The 23,958-nt window shown below is 39.7% G+C and overlaps 2 protein-coding genes across 6 annotated transcripts in view; one reads left to right on the top strand and one right to left on the bottom strand.

Moving 5' to 3' along the window:
- klf12b (Kruppel-like factor 12b) overlaps positions 1 to 13,422 on the top strand; it is a 36,172-nt gene extending 22,750 nt beyond the window's left edge. For all 3 annotated transcript variants that reach the window (XM_034128458.1, XM_034128459.1, XM_034128460.1), the window contains exons 4-6: positions 1,446 to 1,581; positions 8,634 to 8,791; positions 9,303 to 13,422. In XM_034128458.1, the coding sequence (XP_033984349.1) occupies positions 1,446 to 1,581; positions 8,634 to 8,791; positions 9,303 to 9,484 (476 nt within the window). In that variant the 3' untranslated portion in view covers positions 9,485 to 13,422. The remainder of the gene's footprint in view (positions 1 to 1,445; positions 1,582 to 8,633; positions 8,792 to 9,302) is intronic.
- Positions 13,423 to 14,526: 1,104 nt separating this feature from the next.
- klf5b (Kruppel-like factor 5b) lies at positions 14,527 to 19,977 on the bottom strand. 3 transcript variants are annotated; one of them, XM_034128456.1, is made up of 4 exons: positions 19,766 to 19,977; positions 16,972 to 17,884; positions 16,815 to 16,874; positions 14,527 to 16,437 (listed from the first exon to the last, which is right to left on the bottom strand). In XM_034128456.1, the coding sequence occupies exons 2-4, from the start codon at positions 17,870 to 17,872 to the stop codon at positions 16,259 to 16,261; spliced, it is 1,140 nt and encodes a 379-aa protein (XP_033984347.1). In that variant the 5' UTR covers positions 17,873 to 17,884; positions 19,766 to 19,977; the 3' UTR covers positions 14,527 to 16,258. The 3 variants fall into 3 exon arrangements, with proteins under 3 accessions (XP_033984347.1, XP_033984348.1, XP_033984346.1); XM_034128457.1 differs by having other exon boundaries at positions 19,779 to 19,977; XM_034128455.1 differs by lacking the exon at positions 19,766 to 19,977 and adding an exon at positions 18,616 to 18,966.
- Positions 19,978 to 23,958: the final 3,981 nt, after the last annotated feature.

The raw sequence follows: 23,958 nt of genomic DNA, 5'->3' as shown, positions 1-23,958 counted from the left end.
AGTCTTTATCTAAAGCCCACTCCCCTCAAATAGGAAGTTAATGTGAGGGTCAACAGCCCAGATTTACCTTGTTTGACTTGCTTTAAACTGAACAATCATGTGCAGTGATGCAAGTCGCAGTCATACTGAAGCTTTCAACACAAATACAAAACACTTTCATGCACTCACATATACACACAACTACCACTCACACACACGCGCACACACACTCACACACAGGTTGGCCATCCTCTATAAGAGAGGGCGGGTACCCTTCCTTTCACTGCTGTCTCCCTGTCTCCGGCAGGAGGTTGCCATGGAAACAGGGCTTGACTGGAAACAACAGGAGAGAAAGAAAGAAATCCGGTGCTCTGCCCACCTCTCCACTGCTCCTCCTTTTGTGTCCCTCGCTCAAAATACCCCTTTCTAACACACGGAGCATTTCTAGTTAATTACAGGTTTTCCATAGGGTAGGCGAGCTGGTGACCACTCTGCATGTCTTAGTCTACGACAACAGTTTGGAAACCTTTAAAGCAAAGGCTCCAGCAGAGTTACAGCATTAACCCCCTCCCCCAGTAATAACACCATGTCTGCTCCCAACTCTAGACCCTTATTATGGGCCATTATGACCACAGTCTCGGCTGAGAGGGCAGAGGAGGTGGAAGTCCTAATAGCTTTTATAAAAGCATCAGGCGTACAGTAACAGAGGATGTCACAGATTTCAGCTGAAAGCGAATCACAATATGTATATGGTTTTGGTGATGAATACATCAGAACCATGAAGAGTTATTCAATATTTAACATAATAGACTATTTACAAGTTGTGTAGTCCTCTGTATTTTTCAAATGTAACATGTTAAAATGTTAAATCCAGTGGATATCCAGCAATTTTTATTTGACAGGTAGTCTGTGACAGGTTTATATATTTTTTGACATTCATCTCTTGAGCTACCCAGAATGTACGCAGCCTGTGTCCATGGAGACCGAGAAGACAGAACGGCTGCAGGCTCTGGCAATATATCCAATGAGTTGTCCAGGGGAGAAGTTGTCACAACTTGTGAAGTAGATGTTAGTTTGTCATGCAGCTCAAGGGACAAGAGACCCCTGCGCTCACTGGCTCAGAGGCTCAGAAGTGTTGATGGTGCATGTTTTTCTTCTTGGTTACTGTGCAAAAGAGAATAATCTAAGAAGGGAGGAAGCTAGTTTGCTAACTACCAGGAAGATGACAAGCAGTTAATGGGTGGATTTAGACTTTTGTGTTGTCTTCAGGCCTTTTATGTGAAAGTTTGTCATTATCTTGAATATGATTCCCTGTCAGTTGCACCAGCAGGGGAACAGAGAGCAGACACAGTGCATACACACATACTTTACACATGGCCATTCTGTATTCACACTCACACATACATGCACACATTCAAACAACAACTGTCCCCACTGACTCCTGTGTCTGTGTCCTGTCCTCACAGCATACACAGACCACAACGGCCTGTCGCCAAGGCAGATCAAGAGTGACAGTGACGACGACGACCTGCCAAACGTGACCTTGGACAGTGTTAATGAGACCGGCTCCACTGCGCTGTCTATAGCCCGCGCTGTACAAGAGTGAGTATCATGATCTGTACACCTGTGTGTGGGAATGTTGAGTCTCTACACTGACTTTTTCTCTTCTACTGACCCTAACAACTCTAAAAAAAATCCTCTCTCTGTCTTGAGCAGTTATTTCTGTTCTATGTTGTCACAGGATGATGTTTCGGAAGTGTGGTCTTGATCCAAACACGCCTCACTGTTGGCAGCTGTAAAGTTTGGTGTTATAGGAGTTTCAATTTGGTCTGCTGTTAAAGTATTCTTAGTGTTGGAGAAAGTTTTTCATTTACTCAGGCTAACTTTCCTTCGATCACTCACCCAAAAATCACATATCACAATTTAGTTATTTAATAAGATAAGTGCTTCTTGAAATTGCTCATCAATTATATAGGATAAACCCACCCCAAAGGGAGTACATCTCACTGCTCACATTTGAATCGTTATTAAATGCATTTTTAAAAACACTTTCAAGTTTATCGAGCTGTTTTGTTTCTGAAATATTAACAACATGTCTAATTTAAAGAAATGATGACCTTTTTAAGAGGGATTGTAAAATACGTGTAATAGCATACAAGTTTTCGACAGTTTGTATAAACCCTACACATTTTAAAAGTACAATGAACATAAAGTCAAATAATCAGAGCTCTGGCATTACAGAGTTCACAGTACAGAGGTTTCAAATATTTCCCCTGACAGTGCTCATTGTCAGTCCCCTTGTATGATAGCATAATTGATATATAAACCCAGTATAAAACCCAGCATTGTGCATTTCTGAGTGCTTTTGTGGCTGCCCTTCCACATTTGGATGTATCTGCATGAGAGTGTATATAGAGATCTATATGCCTGTATGCATAAGGCTCAGATATACTTTAAGCCCAGACATCACAACTCCTGCGGTGCCAGTCCATCTGTGTTGACTGTAAAGTCTTGCCTCTCCAGTGGATGACAGCTCACAGAATCCTGATCAGAAACAGGAAATAAGACACAGAGAAACACTTGGCTCGGCCTTGCCCTCCTCCCCTTCTGCCCATAAACTCAGAACAGTCATATCCAGCAGCCTGGCCAGACTCAAGCTAATGCCCATTGGACTTTTTATTTAGACTAACTGTAAGGAAACTATTCAGAGACTCCTGTGAAAATCCTGCTAATGATGTAGCAACATTAACAAGGCTGAGGCTGACGGCTGTGTTTTTTGGATGTAGCATTCCAGCTTATGGGGTTGACATTGTAACAAGACATTGTGTTGTTTACCGAGCATTGCTGGCTTTGTGAACATCTACAGTAATGAAACTAAATGAGTAATTGTGGTGGCACTGTGCAACACATTGTGGTGAAGATTCGTTCTCTGGCTGTGTTTGTCGAGGTTGCCATGTTTCAGGGAGGATACACACACACACAGAGACACACACACACACACACACACACACACACACACACACACACACACACACACACACACACACACACACACACACACACACACACACACACACACACACACACACACACACACACACACACACACACACACACACACACACACACACACAGACTCACTGGAGGACTCAGGTTTCAATGCAGGTTATTGAAAGGGACAGGCATGCCCCTGAGTGCCACACGTGGGCACCGGGTGGTCAGAGAAGAACAGAGGTTGGCAGGACCCATCTTTCACTGCCCAAGCTTTCACTATGGAGAGAAATCACCAGCCAGGCTTAGCAATGCCCTGCCAGGGCCTGCCCACACACTCACTTCTCTGTTTGCAAAGTGCGGACTGTGCTGTGTAGAAAAAGTATGTGTGCACGTCCGTAACTATTAATCCTCCGGTGTATGTGTTTTTGTACTGTATGCACGCACGTGTTTCTGCACAGTGGACAGAACAGCTGGTTCCAGAAGGAGGTCAGCCATTGTCAACAGGAACACAGACTTGCATGTTTGTCTGGGAAAAACAAAGCAGTCTGTAGTCTTCTTGAGTTACACGCTTCCATAGAGGAAGAATGTGCATTCTGTATTGACACACAAATGCACTTTATGGATATCTGCAGTGCAACAGAATCACTTCTTTGAAACATATCAGTCCATTTTGCTGCTGTATTAAAAAAAAAAAAAAAGGTTAAATCCCAAGGAGGAAAGATTTGCTTTATGTAATTGAGTATCCACATTTACACAAGCAGTCAGCCAGAGAGCATCTGAGTAGAGAAGTGTTAGGTCGGAGGATGGGAGTGCCTACAGCCTCCAATCCAGGTATCCATATATAAATAAATGAGTGAAAGGAGAGAGTGAGATAGAGGGAGTGTGTGTGTCATGTGCTTCTTGGGCAGCCTCCTCCATATTCATGTGTCTCCCTGGGGACGGGTGGATAGGCTATTGTGGGAGAGCACGAGTGAAAGAGAGGAAGACAGTTAGGTGTGTGTGTGTGTGTGTGTGTGTGTGTGTGTGTGTGTGTGTGTGTGTGTGTGTGTGTGTGTGTGTGTGTGTGTGTGTGTGTGTGTGTGTGTGTGTGTGTGTGTGTGTGTGTGTGTGTGTGTGTGTGTGTGTGTGTGTGTGTGTGTGTGTGTGTGTGTGTGTGTGTGTGTGTGTGTGTGTGTGTGTGTGTGTGTGTGTGTGTGTGTGTGTGTGTGTGTGTGTGTGTGTGTGTGTGTGTGTGTGTGTGTGTGTGTGTGTGTGTGTGTGTGTGTGTGTGTGTGTGTGTGTGTGTGTGTGTGTGTGTGTTTTCTCGGGGCTTGTGTTTTTAGGGGCTTGTGTTGGAAGGGTTTGCTCTGCTGAAGTCTGGCTTGTCCCCAAGGGGCCATGGAGCAGAGCAGGTGGAGGAAGGGGGGGGGATAGGCTAGGGGTAGTGTCCTCGGACAGGTACAGGAATGCCCAGTGGGCAGTCTTCCAGTTCGACACACACACACACACACACACACACACACACACACACACACACTCCCTTTCCTGTTTTCTCGATACGTCCACTTTTACTCTAGGTCCGTTTAAAGACCACGTCGCACCGTTGCTGTGTTTACACGGTTTGTTGTTTTGACCCTGTTTCCTATGAGGAGTTGAACAAATATGTATTGTGTTGTGCATTGTGGGAAACCCCTGCTGCAGGTGACACACAGTCCCTCTCTCGTTTTCACTCGTTGAGAGCAGCGGATGAAGACGTGGAGAAAAAAAAGGGGAAACAAAGGAGCGAAAACAGAGGTCAGCTCTGTCTGAAATCGTTCTCAGCTGTACTTCCTATTTCTCTCGGCTGCTTTGGGACGCACAAACAGACACATTCACACAGTCGTGATGCCGCTGTGACACAGAGTTCAAGGCAGGGTGAGTCTGCCGCTGGGCTCACATGAGGAAATACAACGAATCGATTCTCACAAAACCGCTACAAGACATATTGCCAAAGTTGTGTTATTAAAAACATAAATACGTATTGTTTATTCGTATAAATAGGACTACACATTACTCAGAAACTTTCTTGTTTTCTAAAGATTCCCCCCCCCTTTTTGTTCCCTAAATTAGGACATTTACTCTGCTCATCCCAAAATCAAACTACAACCTATAATCCTTCAGGTTATAATAACGATACTTTTACCTTTAAATGTGAACGAGTGCATCTCTATTGGCTGATGTGTTTTAAATGCACCAGTTCATCAATTATGAGCAAGTTGATCTTTTACATTTGCATTAGCACACTTATATAAATGTCAACTTAACACTAATAGTAGCATCTTTTAGAAATTAAGCATAACAGACCAGATGTGGCGCAACTTTCTCAACACGAAGAGAAGCATGAACATCCATAAACTGCATAACACATTGAATATCTTTTATTTGATGCTCACTTTAGGGCTTCAGCAAACATTGTTTTCATTGTTGATTTATTAGCCAGATATCTTATTAATTATTTGCAGCCTTGTATGTAAAAATAATGCTGAATAATGCCATACCAGTTTCCCCAAAATGTTGTTTGACTTATAATTGAAAACCCAGGTTTGCAGTTTGGAGTGATACAATGCCTTTGTGGCTCAGAAGGAAATATTATTGATTTTACTTAATTTTTTCAATTCTTCTTATTTTAATACTTTCATTTTCACTCATGTAATTCAGGTACCTTTCAGTTGTGAGGAAGTTTCATTTCATAAACGTGGATTTGGAAGTATAACTGATTACCTCGGTTTTGTTGGTAATGTCTCAGTGGGAAAATTCTATTAATACCCAAAATGAATTAAACAAGAATTATTTCACCAAGCTCTTCAAATGGAGCAGTGATGACAACATCATTATCACCAGAAGAGGATAAACAGTTGTTGCATGTTAAATCAATTAGTTAGTGATGAATAATAAGTCTTTGTTTTTAGAACCTGTTGTACTCGGATCTCAATAATTTATATCATAATCATGGAGTTACAGTACGTCATGGATGAAGTCAGAATGTAAACATCCGCCTCATCTGCTAGATGTCTGAGTATAGAGTTTCCTCTATAAAGCCTGTCTCCACACACACACACACACACACACACACACACACACACACACACACACACACACACACACACACACACACACACACACACACACACACACACACACACACACAGAGGCCAACAGTACCTTAGAGTACAAATGCGTGTCTGCATTTCTCTGTTAGATTAGTGGATGGCCCGGTACTCTCATCAATCATTTCTAATTAAAACTGTATACTTTAAACTTTATGGATATACTTTCTTGTGTGTTCAGTGAGGTTGAAGCAATAGGGAGAGAGTCCACTTCATATCTGACCCGTGTGCTCATTTCCTGTACAGCTTCAGTTTGGCAGTAAGCCAAGAGCAACGGGTGATCTGTATGTATGTGTTTTTCTGTCGTTTTGTGTATTTGTCTAGCCTGTGTGTATCATGATTGCATGCGTATATATCTGAGTCTGCATTTGACGAATGGTGCTTCGGTGAAACACTGAGAGACAGGAAGTGGGTTATGTGTGGTGGAGACAGTTCACTGCAGGCCTGTCTGGCAGACCTTGCTCCTCTCAAATCTGACACGGCCCAAGCTTTTCCTTTCGTACGCTCACTCCTTCCTCTTCCTCCTCTTCACCCTCTTACCCGTTTCTCAATATTCACAGCAGAGTCTCTGAGACCTGGAAGAAAAGCAACTGTGCTCCATCACTGCTGACAGAGCCCCGTTAGATATATCCCGCAGATATTACTCCTCCCTTCCAGTACACAGAGATGTTCTTGTGTCTTGCCTGCCTATTTGTTGTGTGTGTGCAGTAGTCATGAGTTGTTCCCCATGTAAAAGATGCTCATTGATGAACAAGAGACATGAACTACTGACCATCTACCACAACCCTAGCTTCTGTGTTATCTTCCTGGATGTCTGTGTGTGATTTAGAGAAGTGTTACATGCACACACTAAAGATTTGCCACAGCAATGAGACTGCAAAATACTTACTGTACATGTAAGTACAGTACATGTACTATACATGTGCAGTATACGTATTGCATGCAAAAGCACACAAACACATTCCAAAGTGACAAATGATATAATCAACAGTGATATTGACTAGTTAATGGAGAGGAAATGTCATGCCTAAATGTATTGATGGCAGATATAACTCAGGAGTCATTAACCTCGCTGAACAACATTGAGATAAAACTCCGTTATCCCTCCACCTATGATTGATGGAAGTGTTCGGGCAATACGAATACATACCATCCTTCTTACCTCATCTGCTTCCTCTGTTTACCGTGGAGCAGTGCTGCACTGCCACCTGCTGGCAAAGATACTGCTCCACTTCTTCTCAGGGTTATTTTTACCATGAATACATCCTTGCTGTTTACTGCAGTTAGTACCTACTGTTAGTGTTTGGCAGGGATGGGAGAAGTACTCAGATCTTGTACTTGAGTGAAAGTATGAGTACCAGAGTCTAGAAATACTCTGTTTCAAGTAGGGCTGTGCAATTAATCGTATTTTAATCGCAATTACGATAACAACATAATCGAATAAAACAATTATTTTGCTTTGCTAGGTTGTGACTGCACTGCAACATATTTGATCTAATTTATTTTGGTCTAATTTATTTGTATTTATCATATTTATTTATGATTAGTAGCTTTTGGAAGTGCGCTCCAAAATATTTGTTGATCTTGTTTATTGGTATTTATTATTTTGATATTATTTATTTAGGGGTTAGGGTTAGGGTTATGAAAAGTTTTTCAGTTGAATTATACGTTCAGGGTAATCAACAGTTATAAGATGCTGTTCAAATTATTATTTGTATTTGTTTTAAAGTTCAATAAATGGATGTTTTCAAAGTCAATGAATAATCGTATTTATAATCGTGATATAAATTATTGACCAAAATAATCGTGATTATGATTTTTGCCATAATCACACAGCCCTAGTTTCAAGTAGAAGTCCTGCATTCAAAATGTTATTCAAGTAAAAGTACAAAAGTATTAGCACTAAAAGTAATCGTTATGCAAATGGGTACATTTCAGAATAATGTATATATTTTGTAAGTATTGATGCATTAAAGTGTTTATCAAAGCTGGTAACGTTGCATCTAGTTTTAATTACTTTGTATACTGCAGTTTTTGAATGCTACTCCAGGTGTAACTAAAGTCTGATTTAAGTCTTGATTATATTTCATATCATTAATCCAAATCTGTAAAGTAACTTAAGGTAGAAAATAAGTACAAGTACATGATTTACCTTTGAATTGCAATGAAGATGAAGTACAAAGTAGCATAAAATGGAAATACTCGAGTAAAGAACAAGTATCTTTAAAATGTTACTTAAGTACAGTACTTGAGTACATTTACTTAGTTACTTCCAAACTCTGGTGTTTGGGGGAAGGGAAGTTCATGTAACTAAACGATCAGTTCATGAAATTACACTCTTTGAACCTTTGCAATGCACATAGAAAATGAATGTGCTGAACAATGTATGTGAATAGGTTTGATTGAGTATGCTTTATGTGTCTCTTTTTAAGTATGAATACACTACATACTGCTTAGTATGTTAGTATGAAAGTACTAATGCTATTGTCACAGTGTAATAATGCTTTAATGTTTATTCTTATTCTCCTGTTGCAGTTCCATGTCCCCGTTCAGTATTGAAAGCATACGACGCCCCCGGAGGTCAGAGTCACCAGATTCCAAAAAGAGAAGAATTCACAGATGTGACTTTGAGGGCTGCAATAAGGTGTACACTAAAAGCTCCCACTTAAAAGCACACCGGAGGACGCATACAGGTCAGTACTCTGATTTTGTTTATCATGTATTTTGCTCACTTTGTCAGCAGTATTGACATTTAAATGCCCCGAAAGTCATTATTGTTGGTGTGAGCAAATGCCATGGGCCAGACTGAATGTGGAAATGAATATCAAGTTATTGTCATGTACTTAGATGACTTTAAAGAAAGGAGTTTTAGCTCCCAACTGAAAAGCTTGTGGGCAAGGGAACAAATACCTGCAGAAACACAGCTGTGGTTTTCACCTAAACAAAATAAAAGCGACAATAAAATATGAATAAGACTTTTATGAGCAATAGATTTGCTGCGAGCAATTGTGATATTTGAGCTTTGAAAATGTTCTGATCATACAATACCTTATAATCGTTTGGCTTTTAGCTATAGAAAGTTTCCAAATGATGGAAGACATATCATTATAAATATAGCATCAAGGCCACAGTGTGCTTCCTACTGAGTAACATACTGAACATGTGGTGTACAAGCTTCTGACTGTTCTCTGTGTTCCTCTGCAGGGGAAAAGCCATACAAATGCACCTGGGACGGCTGCACGTGGAAGTTTGCCCGCTCTGATGAGTTGACGAGGCATTACAGAAAACACACAGGGGTGAAGCCCTTTAAGTGCGCAGACTGTGACCGCAGCTTCTCCAGATCCGACCACTTGGCCCTGCACCGGCGGAGACACATGCTGGTGTGAATCAGACGGAGCGAGATAAAGAGGAATGGAAAGAGAGAGAAAAGAGATCAATGGGACAGGCACACACAAACAGGCAGCCGGGGGAGCGGGATCTCCCTATGAATGTTTTACAGCTGGCCTGGACGCACACATGTACACATACATACGCACACACACACACACACTCTCTCATCCGTCATGAGGAAAGAAGAAGAAGAAGAAGAAGAAGCACAGAGCTTGTGGAGCACAACACAGGGTCACTTCTGGATCCTCTCCGGGTTGGAAGGAAAAGACGGCAGATCTGTTATTGTTGTTCTTTGGAGTATAATAGGGAACTGTCTTTTACAGCACTGTTTGTAAATGTCTCACTTTGATTTTTAAAGAAGAACTCGCACTCTTTATTTGGACGAAAACAATATACAATGCAATTGCGGCGGTCTCTTTTTCGTATCTTTCCTTTCATTATTCTTCAAACAGCTGCTTTTCCAGCATTCATAATGTGAAAGACCCCATTGTTTGGAGTGGATTTCCTGTGCGAGCAGAAAGGAGTTAGGCCTGGACCGGATCACAGGAAAGGACTTGGGCCTAGTTGGAGTTACAGGCAGTATTGTTGCACCGTGCCTCCCTGTGAGTCAGATTTGTGACCAGCAGAGGGTGTCCTTTCATCACGGATGGTTTTTTCTTCGCTTGCTGGAGCTGTTTTATCTGAGGCTTTCTATATGGAAGCTAAAAGAGGGCTGGACTTTCACCTGTCTCATTGCCAGCTAACAGTAAATGACTTCAAAAGCCACAATCTGAATGGATCAACCTCATCAACACGTCTACTTTCATAGATTTGAATTACTTAATTCGAAACAGTAATAACTGGACACTCATGTCATCACACCAGCAAAGAAACACACCGTTTATGACCCGCTCACAGGGCCGGACCACCCCAAATCTCATCAGTGCTACTCTTTCTGTTGAGCCTCTTGAAAGCATTTCTTAAAAAAAAAATCTTTGGTGGAATTTGTGCTGTGATTAGCAATCAGTAAAGTGCAATCTTTAAGGATAAATATACTTTTAGTATGACAACTTTTTGTTTATTGAATCTTACTTCTTTGTTTTGTTATGCCTGCTTATTGCTTATGTTTGACTCAGAATAATACAACCCCTCATGTACAGTGAACTTGAAACAATCAGAGGAGATTTCCAGTACAGTATGTGAAAAAAAAACAGAGGCACCTTACAGACTCACGCTTTCATTCTGTCCCGATTGATCTTGTTTTTTTATTATTCAGCTCTGTTTTCTCAGCTGGGTTTGACAGTGAAAGGAACTTGCGTTGTGGTTTTGCACAGCGGCACTTGACCATAAGCTGAAACTGACACAGGAGCAGTGTTACAGGGATAGTGTGCTACCTGATCTACAATACAGTTGAGCAATACATTACTGAACAAAGTGATGAGAAGGAACGCCAATGTCCTCTTTGTTCTTTTTGTTGATGTCAATATCGGAGGAGAAGTTTCTAACTGGGCCAACTCTTCTCTCTGTACCACGACTCCCTCTGTTTGATTGGCCCCCTAGCTCCAGCACAAGGCTCTAATCTGACGTGTCTACGTTAGTGAGTTACTCCCAATCATTTTGTTTGTCTCGAATACAGAAAATCACTTGAAATGTTCTCACCTCAGACCAGATATATGTTATCTGATTCACCTGAGATTTGGCTATAACAAATGCTGAAAAATGGGGGGAATTCACATGCATATACATACTTTAAAAACATAAATACAATATGCTTGTAAAGCACTTCTACATTTTAGATGCGGTTACTGGCAGTACTATCTTCTCTCTTCGAGCACATCACTTAACTTTAATCAGGACATTAAATTAAAGAGTTTTTTTATAGTCATAATAACAGATATTTCTGCAAGTATTTCCAATTCTCTTAATGCTGTGTACGACCTGCAGACATAAACTCAAAGCATCAGGCCATCCCATAATATTTGATAGTGCTGCTAAATGCATTCATTGGACCGAAGCCAGTAAAAAAAGAAATGGCAACCCTTCTGATAATAGCACCTTGAAAACACACACACTCACACACATTTAAACACACACTTTGCATTGAGCATCCTCACCTTCAGTGAAGTAGCCAAATCCAGGAAGTCATTTCCACACATGCACCCAATGTATGTGACCCCGTCTGATGTAACGAAGAATGGTAATGTAAGTTATCATTATTTATATATATTATTTGCGCACATGTCATTATGCCCAGTTGTATTATCATTTTGGCAAAAAAGCATATCAGCACCTTGTTTGTTTAATAGTATGATTTTCAAATTATTTTATTTCAGATGTCAATTTATAAACAAATAGTCATCATCATATTTTATCCTCCATATAATGTATAAGAAACATTTTATTGTCGAGGGGCACTTCATCTTTGCATATAACTCTTTTTCTTCTGTAAAAAGGATATTTTGAAATGTTGTAATATATGTGATAGTGAAGATAACACTTATTACAAAGTTCTACAGCCTGTATATACATTGGAAAAATAGGGCTTTTGATTAGTAGATGCAGGAGATACATTTATACATGTAAAGTCTTTTTTTCAGAGACTGTAATTTATCTAATTTGATATACAGTGAAATGGGGCTTATTGTATCCATCGTGTAAATGATCATATGTGATGTTATAGAACAGTTTGCTTTCTTTGGTTTGTGGTTTAATAAGTTCATGATCAAATCATTTTTATTCCCAAGGCTGAACCAGTGTTTGCTTTTAACAACAAATTATTTATATACATTGACCGTAATAAGGTACTCGATTCCCTATGTTGCTATTTTGCTATACCCGGACAAGAAATTCTATGATCAAGCACATATCAACACGTCTCGTATTCAGTGTATGACGATGCATGCCTTAAAACACCAGTTTTTTCTCGATTAAATTAGACTTGAACATGGTGTCTCCACAGGACAGGGTGTGTTATATTTCCCTTCAGCATCTCTTTCCTCATTTTAAAGCATAATTTTGTAACGGTTACCAGGGTCAAAGTTATGCAATAATAATGAATAGTGCCTCATATTGCAAACTTGTAATATCAAACGCTCTGGGCAGAGTTTGGATTTTAACATGCGTGCTCAAATTAATTACTATCTAATGGGAAACCATACATTTTTAAAACAAAAAGCACAGACAACATTATGCAAGTCGGACCTTTAACGTTTATTTTTCGCACTGAGCCTTATGCCATTGTGTCAAATGCAGCATCTTCCCATAACACTTTCACAGGCTGTTTATAGCTCACGTTATTACTTTGCTTGCAATAAGTCACTTCCTCTAAGGGGGAAAACGGAGTTACAAAGGCCTCTATGTTTCATCCCATGAATTCATCATGGAGGATAATGAGGAGTCTTGTGGCTGGATGAGGGCTGTAAAGCAACGCCTTTGTTAATGAATACTGATCTTACACGTCTCTATCAGTTCAATATCTATTTTACTTTCTGTGTAACATCTGCTTTTGATTTATTGGTTTTAAAAATGTAAGTAGTGAAGCCAATGCCTATGTTTCAAGTTTGCTGATATTACGTACAGTAATCGTTGTTCCTGTATTTATGTAAAGTGAGTGTAGTGTAAATATATTCAGATCTTTTCATTCTTACCGTGAAAAAAAAAAAAATTGTGATATTGCTCAGCATCAGCTTAAAAAGGGAGATTCTGCTCATGGAATTCCACAAATGTAAAAGAAATTTTTAATCCTGATATTTTTCAAAAATTCAAGAACAGGTGTCCTTTTTTTTCTGTTACGATTTTCTTTTCTCCAAGAGTTGTTTAAGTATCCAGTCAGTGTTTTGCCTTTTTCTCTGTATTTTTCATATGGATGGAGCTGTGAAATTAAAATAAGTTCAAACATATACATGTATATTAATATGAATGGAGGCATGAAGGTTAATAAAGTTGCATTTTGTATGTAACACACTGGTATGGAGCTAGTTGCTATCTATGACTGAGATGGATGGTATGCGGTTTCCATGTCACTTCGACATCTGAGCGCTCGCATTCTCTGGCATTCAGAAACCTAATCTTGGTATTAGGGAAGATATTTCAAATTATAGATTATATACAGTAGCTTGTACACAGAGTACAGTACATCTGGTCAGAACAAGAAGAGGATAACATCTTGAAAAACAATTGTTTGTACTTGAAAATCAAGTCAAATGTTTATTTATTTTTACCTCTGGTATTTTAAGACATGATTTGTTTTGACACACGTTTAGGGAATAGAGTTTTTGAGAACAGGTTTGCCCAGTACATCCTGTACGGCACTTTTTTTTATAAACTGGGTCTAGACGAATGTTTCTGTCAGCCAGCAAAGGATTCAGATGATTACAATAACAAGGTTTAAATTCCCACTCCGGTTAGTATTTCGGTGTGCCGTATGTGATTTATCACTCACAGGAGCCATACTATGTAGGCCATACTATACAAGCAAAGTAGAGTGTATAAGTAAATAATACTAAAACAATCTCCACGGGGCACTCGGGGCAAGCTCAGACAACTCCTCTTGGCACCTTTTGTCAGCACTTCTGCTATGACTCATATCGAGGGCGCTTTACAATAATTAAAACACAAAAGAAGTCATCCTGTTTTCTTTGGATTGCACATAATTGTTAAGCTCATGTGCATAAAGAGGGTGTGTTCCCTAATAACCTCTAAACACAGAAACCAAATAAAGTGCTGCTGTGCCAACAAAAACAAAAACCTTGGGCAGCAAAGAGGATGAAACTGGGAATTGTAATGGAAGAATACAAATAGTGGACTAGCTTTATTGTTAAAACATCTGTGGATTTTGTAAAAATTCCACATGAATATGTTATGTTCTTGTTTACTCTTTTCAAGTCCCTAAGGAGCATTTATAATACGAATGTTGAACTAATCTATTGATCACATTTTTACCATATAACTGACTTTGTAACTGTGGAAAAAATACTGTCAAACATGCAAACTCAATTAGGAAGCACACAAAGATAATTATATCTACATGTATCAAAATAAAAAAAGCAGACATTCCAAATCAAATATTCAACACATCTTTTATTTGTACTTTGAGAATGACATGGCTTCATAGCACATTAGATCAAGTTAGGCAACAATTATGAAGCTATGACACAACATATTGTTACGTCTTTAATGTCAAAATATTTGTGTTTACATATTTATTTTAAAAGTATTGCATTAATACACTGGCATCCACTGAGCTTCTAACTTGGCTGTAGAAAGTGATGACAGAATACACTGTAATAAATGTTATCTTTGCCCGAAAAAATAAAAATAAAGAGTTCTCTGCAATTAAAAAAACATTTAAAAATCTTTACACACCCAAACACAATTATTAAATGATATCCTCAAATAGCCAATACAAAATATATACATTTTAACAATGTTTTGTTCAACCTGAATCAAATTTAAAATACATTTGGTCATAAATAGAGATTGCCCTAGATTGGAAATAAGAGGGACAGCCAACACACAGGACCAAAACAAAAGTAGTTAAAGGCACTTTCAAAAGGTGTTTGAAAACATGGATAGCAGTCAAAAGAACCACACGCTTTTCACACAGATGTTCAGACTGGCAGGTGCTCAGTCAGATAATTATGAAACAATTTACGAGGATAAATCATCAGTAATTTTATAATCCTGAAATAAGATACCTTACATTCAGGCCCAGAAATGTGTCTTAATTTGTCCATCATTACACTTCCAGGAGAAAGAAAATAATGCTGCTGAAATGTTATGTACTCAAAGCAGTTGTATATTTAGTGTCAAATTAGATATTATATATATGCAAAGTTAACAAGGGAGAACAAGCCTATCAAAATAAGTTAAACCTTTTTAAAAATTAAATAAAAATCATGCTACTATAGAAGTATTCAAATAAAAAAATGCACCATTTGGATTTATCTCTCCGACTTCCTCAAAGACATTTAACACTTCCTGCAATGGCGATATAAAGGGGGCATAGATATAGAAACATTCATAATGCTGTCCAAATGAATTAGATTTATACCCCATAGACATTATTCATCCTTCCTTTTCAGTGTTATGAGTAAATATAGATTTTGTTTTGAGTTATCCTCAACGGTAAAGTAACCCATAAATCTGGCAGTGCTGAAGTTAGTTAAGCACTGCACTCACTTCTACCACGCGACCTGCAAACAGCTCTCTGTCCAACGTTTAGTTCTCCAGCTGTGTCTTTTCCTTGATCTAAAACCTGCTTAAGAACAACTTTACCTACATTCTGTTTCTCTCTTAACACACACATTATCATCTTGACCTGCTGGTTCAAACATCATATTCTTTGACCTTTTTCCTTTCAACACAAGTCGTCTGCACTTACAGTTTGGCAGTTATTTAAATAAATGACACATGTTGATATTATCTATACAATGAAAAACTTGATAATAAAGCAACGATATTTGAAGTTGTTCGTGCACTTTGCAGTGCAACGTAATCTAATGAAATAAAAGCTCAATATGTTTTAATTATTACATTTGGCTATTTATTTCTGAATGACATCTTTGTAAAATTCCCCCAATTGTGGGTACAAATAATGCAATGTTAATATTTAATCTTTTCACAATAAAAGAATCAATTATGTGTGGGCCAGCACTGCTAAGACTGTCTTACACTCCCACTGGGGAGTGTGTGAGATAACCCACAGTTATTTAGTAGGTTTGTTTGCTGATATGTAAGTGCTGTGTACTTAGTCCGTGTTTACTAAATATTAAAACTTGATGAGGGGGTTTCTAGCTCTGGTGTCTCTTCATGTGTAGGGCCAGGTGATCCGAGCGGGAGAAACAGCGGCTACACACGCCACACTGGAAAGGCTTCACCCCCGTGTGTTTCCTGAAATGGCGAGTCAGCTCATCCGAACGGGCGAAGCGCCATTCACATCCCTCCCAGGAGCACTGGTACGGTTTCTCTCCTACAGCAGATTAAAAAAAAGAAGCAAAAATGAAGCTACATATGACAGACATTTAAAAAAACAAAAACATCTCAAGAAATAACATTACGTAAAAGTTTGGGATATTTCTACACATCACAAATAAGTTTCAATGACAAATAAGCTGATACTTTTTCATACTTGTGACTCAAATAGTGAGCCATAAATCACAGCCTGTCCTATCTGTTCCCCTGCCCCCTTTATGAGAGCTGCAGGGTTTATGTGATTTGACAGCAGTGAGATGTGGGCCAGGTCTGTCAGCGGACAGAATGCATCTGCATGCCAAGTACATTTTTCTGCCTGGCAACATCACCACTTTCACCCCAAAATAAAAAAAGTGTAACTCAATTTATTTTTACCTGTGTGGGTCCTCAGATGGGCTTTTAGATGTGAAGACTTGGTGTATACTTTCCTGCACCCTGAAGGAAAAAAAAGTGTATTTTATTGCTCCTAATAGTGCTGCAAAACTCTAAATTTAACTTTAATGTTGTTGTGCAGACTGGGCAGAAGTCTCACCTGGAACATCACAGTGGTGAATCCGCCGTCTCTCCAGATCAGGATTATTCCTCCTGTTGTACCTAACTGAAGCTGATTGGGCCAACACTGGGGACAGAGGGCCAACACCTGCCGCCGTCTGGACCGGTGTCAGGCTGGAGCGCTGGACTGGCGCAGGACCCGGGCTTTGGACTAATCCAGCATTGGAATTCTGTTCTTGACTCTGGTTTGATACACGGGAAGTCTGTCCTGGATTAATGGGAATATGGGTGTGAAATTGTAGCTTTGAGGCGATGCTGGCTTCATAGGAGGGAGGTGGGGACAGATTGAGTAGGAGCTCCTTCCCCCTGTCTGGACTCGGGGGATCAGAGTTTGGCGGAGAGGGCGGCAAATAGGTTGGTCTCTGCTGATGGCCTGAGTGTCGATTGAATGGAAAACATTCATTGTGAGGACTGCTTGTGTGTTTAGCAAAATTCTGCACTGTGCCTACATTGACGTTAGGAAGACTTAATGGGGTGACTGAGTTCAGCTGTGACCCATGGACGAGCTGCTCCATGTCAGAGTTCAAAAGCTGAAACAGTGGGACGTCTTGGAAATCTGGCACTTCCTGTTTGATGAAAAATGTACCGCCAGTTGTGTCGGCTGCACTAAAAACACCTTGGTATTCTTGGAGGGTTGTTGGCGCCCCGTTGCCCTGACAGCTGGGGTGCAGCAGAGAGTGAGACGGCTCTGTTTTGATGGGTCTCATAGTCCTGCAGAGACCAGGGTGCAGGTATGTGACGTCGGGAACCAGCAGGCTCATGTTGACGCTGTACGGCGAGGTGAAGTCCTCGCTGTATGGCTCTAGCATCAGAGCGCTGTCCCTGCACAACATTTTGGAATTGCCAATGTCTTGTTGGTGGTGGGATAGGTAGTTGTCCATCTCGGATTTACCCTGAAACACAAAAAATAAGCACATTTGTAAAGTTGCTTTAATCCAAATGCAATGGTGTAAGAAAGATTTTAACACTTGAAGGCAGGAAGATGGACCCTTGATGTGTCAGAAGCATCTTACTGTTGTTCTACTTAAAAAAAATATTGTATTCCCCCCCAAAAAGGACTAGAAGGTAGGACTACCCACTATTCTACACTGATGCTGCACCTCAAGACCTACAAAATAACAAAACTAAGTGGTGTGAATTAATCTGGGGACGCATTTGGGGCCTGCACTTGTGTAGCCTATGCCTACACACTATCACATCAAAGACCCCCACACCCCCCCCCCCCATTACAAGCAGCAGACGCCCTTCTGAAACAGTCCTGCTTAAGCTGTTTGGAAATACATGGCTGAAATTAGAACATCCAGTTGCTCTGCAGCGCTATGCATCTCTTCCTCACAAGTTTCGGTAGCGGGTGCAACGTTTCACATCCCAGCCATGCCTTGCCTGTGATTCAAGCTGAATGTCAGCATCGATACACACACTCACAGCGAATATGTTCCGTGAATATAATAACACAAACATACAGGCCTGCCTCCGATTTTTGGCGTACTGTACATCTTAACATGGAAACAGACTGCATTTTGCTTTGATCAGCAACCTACAGGGGTTCTACGTAAAAACAGCAAGCATCAGTAAACAATGTGACGCTCTGAGGCAGATGCAAACGAAAAATGCAATCCCATACCAAATTATAATCATGGAAAGAGGAAGTTCCCGGGATCGCATCCCTCGTGTTACAGAGCACTTGTCCATGATCTTCACCTCTCAGACCGTCTGTCAGTGGCGCGGTGTGTTTATGGAGAAACTGCGCGTCCTGCCCCGGAGCAACCCAAACATTATTCCTCACGGCAGCGGCCATAAAAGCAGAGGTACGGTCCCGACTATCCGAAATCGTTCACGAATGAATTAAGCATAAGTATTGTTTTGTTACGAAACAATCTGTACGAGCAAAGAGCCAGCTGTCAAACGTTCATTCTCCCTATTTTGCGCTGGCTTGTCAAATTACGCAACTGCGTGATATCAGCGCGTCTGCAGGGCGGGGCTGATGGTGGACAAAATAAACAGGACGAACCCGAACAGGAGATCGGGAAACACGTAGTGTGATGAAAGCTGTGGTTGTATGATGAGGTGAAATGGTTTAAAGGAAATAACACTAAACACTGCGTATAAAGAGCTAATTGAGAAAGTGTCAAGTGTTTGTGTCCATAAAATAGCAGTTTATTTGCAGTCTTCTTAATGAATGAGTCAGTAAATAATTCGTTTAATCAGAGCTCCTCATCATGTTAAACAGGCTCAGTGGCTTTCTTGACTTTCATGTGACTCGTGTAATTTGAGAGCTAACGAGGGTTTGAAAGTAAAACTTGAATTAAAACTAGATTTGTCCACATTTTTATTTCAAAGGTTGATTAAGTCATGTTTTATCTTATAGGCCTCAATGGACACATTCAAACTGATGATTTATCAGCGTCTCATCTGCCACCACAGTGACTGAAGTTTTTCCCTATCAGTATTTTTAATGCCGTTTTGGATTTTCTTTAGAGCCTCCAGCAGCTTGGGTCCTGGTCTGGCATGTTAAAAACGCCACTGCAGTGCAGCTGTCTGTCAGGACTGCATACTTGATGCCAACATTCTTAAGCCAGCAGTGGAGCCTGCACTCATACTGGCAGTGGATGTTTCCATCAGAATAGCATTTCACTCAAATACAGGGTACACTTACAGTACATTCAGCAATGATGATACATACTAAACCTGCATTTTCAAATCTTTTCCCAATAATTAACACAATTCACATGCAATTCAGCGTTAAAGTACTTTTTTTTTTACTCCTTACATACCTTGTAAACTTACTTGTAGTAACTTTGATATTTGTATCAGTCTTTTTTCTCCTTCTTTACATCCATGGATATAGGCCTACTCTAAATATCTCACTCAGCATGTAAAAACAATCGGTAATCCAACCCCAGGCTTCTTGAGATCTCAGTGACAGCAGCTTTATACCTCGGCTTAACAACACAGAACTCACTTGTCAGGGTTGTGTTTTTTTCCCACACAGGTGTATGAAGTATTGCCCCATGATAATGATAGTGCCATTGCAACATGCTGGAACTGGAAACACAGGTATGCCACAATGTTGGCACAGATGTGTGGCATTATATTTTGAGAAAAGATTTTCTTTTTTAATGTGACATTTTCTGCCACTCCCATCCATGTTTTTCTTCAGGCAATTTGTGTGCTCTTATTAAAGTATTGCAACTGCACCCACTTTAGGCCTGAGTCAACATGTTTTAAAGGTGAATTTCTGAGGTTACATCAGATCAGATGTGAAACTCAAACATGTATTTTAAAGCTATTGACACAGCTTAACATGTGTTATACAAATGTTCCTACTATTCATACACTGAAAAATCATATTTCACCAACTGTTTTTTATTAGGGGTTTGTGAGTGACAGGTTGTTCTTCCCCTGGCCCCCACTTTTTTTGACCCGAGGATCACAGGGTCTTCTATCCTCTCCTATATTTATTTTTGATATTATGCCCTTATCCTAGAGTAACTCAAAGTTTGTGTTTGTTTTTTTAGTATCATACATTTTTGTTTATAATTATTATTATTATTATTATATCTAATTTACTTCATATAATTTCAATTCCATTTGTTTTTTAACCTTCTGTTAAGGTGCTATTCTTGTATAACACATTATGTTGTAGTACACTTGGTTTTGAAACATGCATTATAAATAAAGTTAATTATCATTTTGACTATTATTAGCTATTTTTGTTTCTACTTAATTTCTAAATCATTTATTTTTATTATGTGATGTTACCACACAATGGAAATACTCCAAAGCACTAATATAATCAGAATGAGTGTTCACCAAGAAAATTCTCACCTATTTAAATGTCTCATGATGCAGTAAAAAACATATTTTCAAATGGTTGCTGATTATCCAATTAGGAGCTGATTGATTGCTTGTCATGTGCTGACCTTTCTGAGTGCAATTTAAATCCATGGATGTCTCAGCTCCAAGAGGAGCAACTGTCATTCTTGGCTGTGGCTCTTCCTGCACAGCGAATGTGAGCCGAGCCCTCCTCCATATCCCCCGCATTAAAACCTCACAATATGCCCAACAACTGCACAGCGGAGGAGAGGGAATGCACGGTATGTGCTTACAGCATCACAACTCCTGGCTCCTCTGACATGGACTAATATGGCCAAGCCACGAGGGGATAGGACAATAAACACATGCAGCACATTGCAACTGCACAAGAGGGAAAAACACTTTCAATAAGGGATCAAATTATTTTGTATTTTGTTTGTAAGATTGCTTATAACAAATAGCTTGTAAATGATTGTGAGCAGCTTTTTTTCTTTGTAAATAGTTTAAACGTTCTGACAGTTAGTCTAACACAGAGATACAAAGAGATCTTATGTTATATCTTAAAACAGGTGCCTGGCACTCCCACCAGAGGGCAATGGTCAGCTGCAGAGGAATTCATTTGTGAGTTTACGTACTTGCTTTGTACTGCTGAAGCATCACATTAACACTACTAATGCATTCCAGTTTTATATTGTGTATAATTACCTTCTATAGCCAGCAAGTGGAAACAGTAATGGGATGTTTTTTAATGCAGTCAATTGACAGTTTCATTTTGTGCAATAAAGATTTATCAAAGTATTATTTATGTCTGAGTGTGTTTTTAGGATAATTACAAGTACATAAAAGAACCAAATTATTTTCATTGCAAATCAAAAAAACGTATATACAAAATAGTTTTTTAGAGCTTGCTCAATACACATTTTCTTTAACTTTCTATATTCTCTTTAAGACCTCGAGTAGGCACTCAGAATACTAATTTATTTGATGTCAGATTCACAAAGCCTGCCCTTGAAAAAAAACAATCAATAATTTCTTCTTTGGCTTTATAATTTTGTCTCAAGTTTGGCTGTGTTACAGGCTTGGCTTGTTGACTCTATGCAGCATTTATCTGATCTGACACAGTTTCATTAGGCATTAGTAATCATTTCCATAGCACACAACATTAGAGTACTCCTGTTTGTAAAACAGCAGATGAGGCTAATGCCGTCCTCTGGGGAGAAATTCAATATAATTTGTTAATTAAATGGAATAATTTAATTACAGTAACTTAGAAAGCATTCATCAATATAATTGTTTCTGGAGCCACCATTATAATTGAGGTTTAAGTGAAAACAAGTCCGTTTCTAATGTTGGTAATGTGCTGACATAGTTTTCCCACCCTCCATTTGTTCCTCTCTCTGATCTTCCACCATGCCGTTTCTCCACAGTGTTTTCGTTTGATAGCCAGCCATACCACATCAGCAAGACCAAAACATTTATTACAGCCATTTAATTTAACCTCTCTACAGGCATGGACAAGAAGACAGAGATGATAGCACAGCCGCACTGAAAGACTCTCGCTGTTCGGCTTCTAATCTGATCCTCTCTACTGCCCTTTCATAAAGACACCAGAGTATTACCCTGACTCCAAACATACCTCTGCCATTTAAACTGTCTTGGATTTCACCACAAAGACGACCAAATAGAGTCCAATTCATTCTTCAGGGCCAAATAATAAAACATAATTTTAGTCTAATCTGCCTGAAGAATGTCTTCTGTTTGAAGTTGACGGTGCTCTATCTTCTGGGAGGAATAATTGCCTTTTGAGTACAGCAGGAGAGGCCACTGAGGTAAGCCTGTCGAGGGTCTGCACCTTACAGGTGTGCCCTTGGACAGACAACCTCCTCGTTGTTCTGGAGAGAAAGGGAGAGGGAGAGGGAGACGGGGAAAGCCAGACTGAAAGAATTCATCTGCCAGTTGAAACTTTCCAAGGCACCGGCATCGCAGCAGCACTCTGCGCTCTCAGATCCCTGTGTGTGAGTGAACAAAGACACACTGATCTGCAGTAATTCCTCCTGTCTGATACAGCTGACAAATTCTTGTCATTAGAGTTTTATCATTTTGTAAGACAGGTTTGTGAAATTGACCTGGTTGTAATCTGTTTGATTTGGACAACTGCATTGGTGATGAAGTTACTGACAGTTATTGTCTGCAAAGGTAAACGACACTCCTCGTATAGTGCAGGCTTTGTGTGCTTACAGAAGCAGATATCAATAAATAAACCAGGTTTGCCTACATGGCTATTGGAATTCTGTGTAGCCATTGATTATAGAGGTTAAACATTAATTTTTGAATCATTTCTGTTAAATTGTAGCTATTTATCAGCTATATGGGATAGTGATTTTGAAGCCTTCTGTCTTAGACAAACTAAATCTCTGCTTCATTTGTCAAACTTCCCCTGATTTTTAATGGGGCCTATTAATTGAGCAGAGAAATCTGTCCCTTTCTGAACATGGCATTGAAAGCTGCTGAACAGCTGTCCCAGCTCTGGAGAATCATATGGAAGAATGCATTATCGGCCTTGTTTGAATATTCCCTTAGATTTGGAATAATCAGGCAGCTATTCAGCAGTGAGATGGCCACGCACAGATGCCAAAGCACAGCTGAGGGGAGCACAACGGTGTAATGCCGCTCAAACACACACAAAACCATCGGCGTGAAAAAACCTGTGAATAATGCAGGTGCGCTTTATTTCTGTATAGTGTGCTTATCATACATAATAGCTAAGACACTTTCTTTCTGTCCTTTTATCTCTTTTTCTTTCTTCTTTTCTTGTTCAAGGTGATCTTAGCTTTGCATATGGCTGATTAATCTTATTGCACAGTAGCTAACATTGATCACAGAAATGATTAGAAATGCATTAGTCAGCAGACTGTTTGGAGTGGTTGGGTTTAAGTGCTAGTGCCAAGCCATTTTCCATAGGTGTCCATGTTTTTAATTTTGTTATATAGAATTTTGCAAATGGATGCATGCATGCCGCCCAAATACAGCATCAAAGCTTTAATGCTTACAGACATAATTTAATCTCCTAGATGGCAGGCCTGATGGACTGTGTAGAGAAGGCATCCCTGCTAAATTCATTATGCTAAAAGTTGCTAGATCTCACAAGCTG

Source organism: Trematomus bernacchii, unplaced genomic scaffold, assembly GCF_902827165.1.
Source record: "Trematomus bernacchii unplaced genomic scaffold, fTreBer1.1, whole genome shotgun sequence".
In the NCBI taxonomy this organism is placed as follows: domain Eukaryota; kingdom Metazoa; phylum Chordata; class Actinopteri; order Perciformes; family Nototheniidae; genus Trematomus; species Trematomus bernacchii.
Note: the sequence above shows the minus strand (reverse complement) of the source record. Positions and strands in the feature narration are given on the sequence as shown.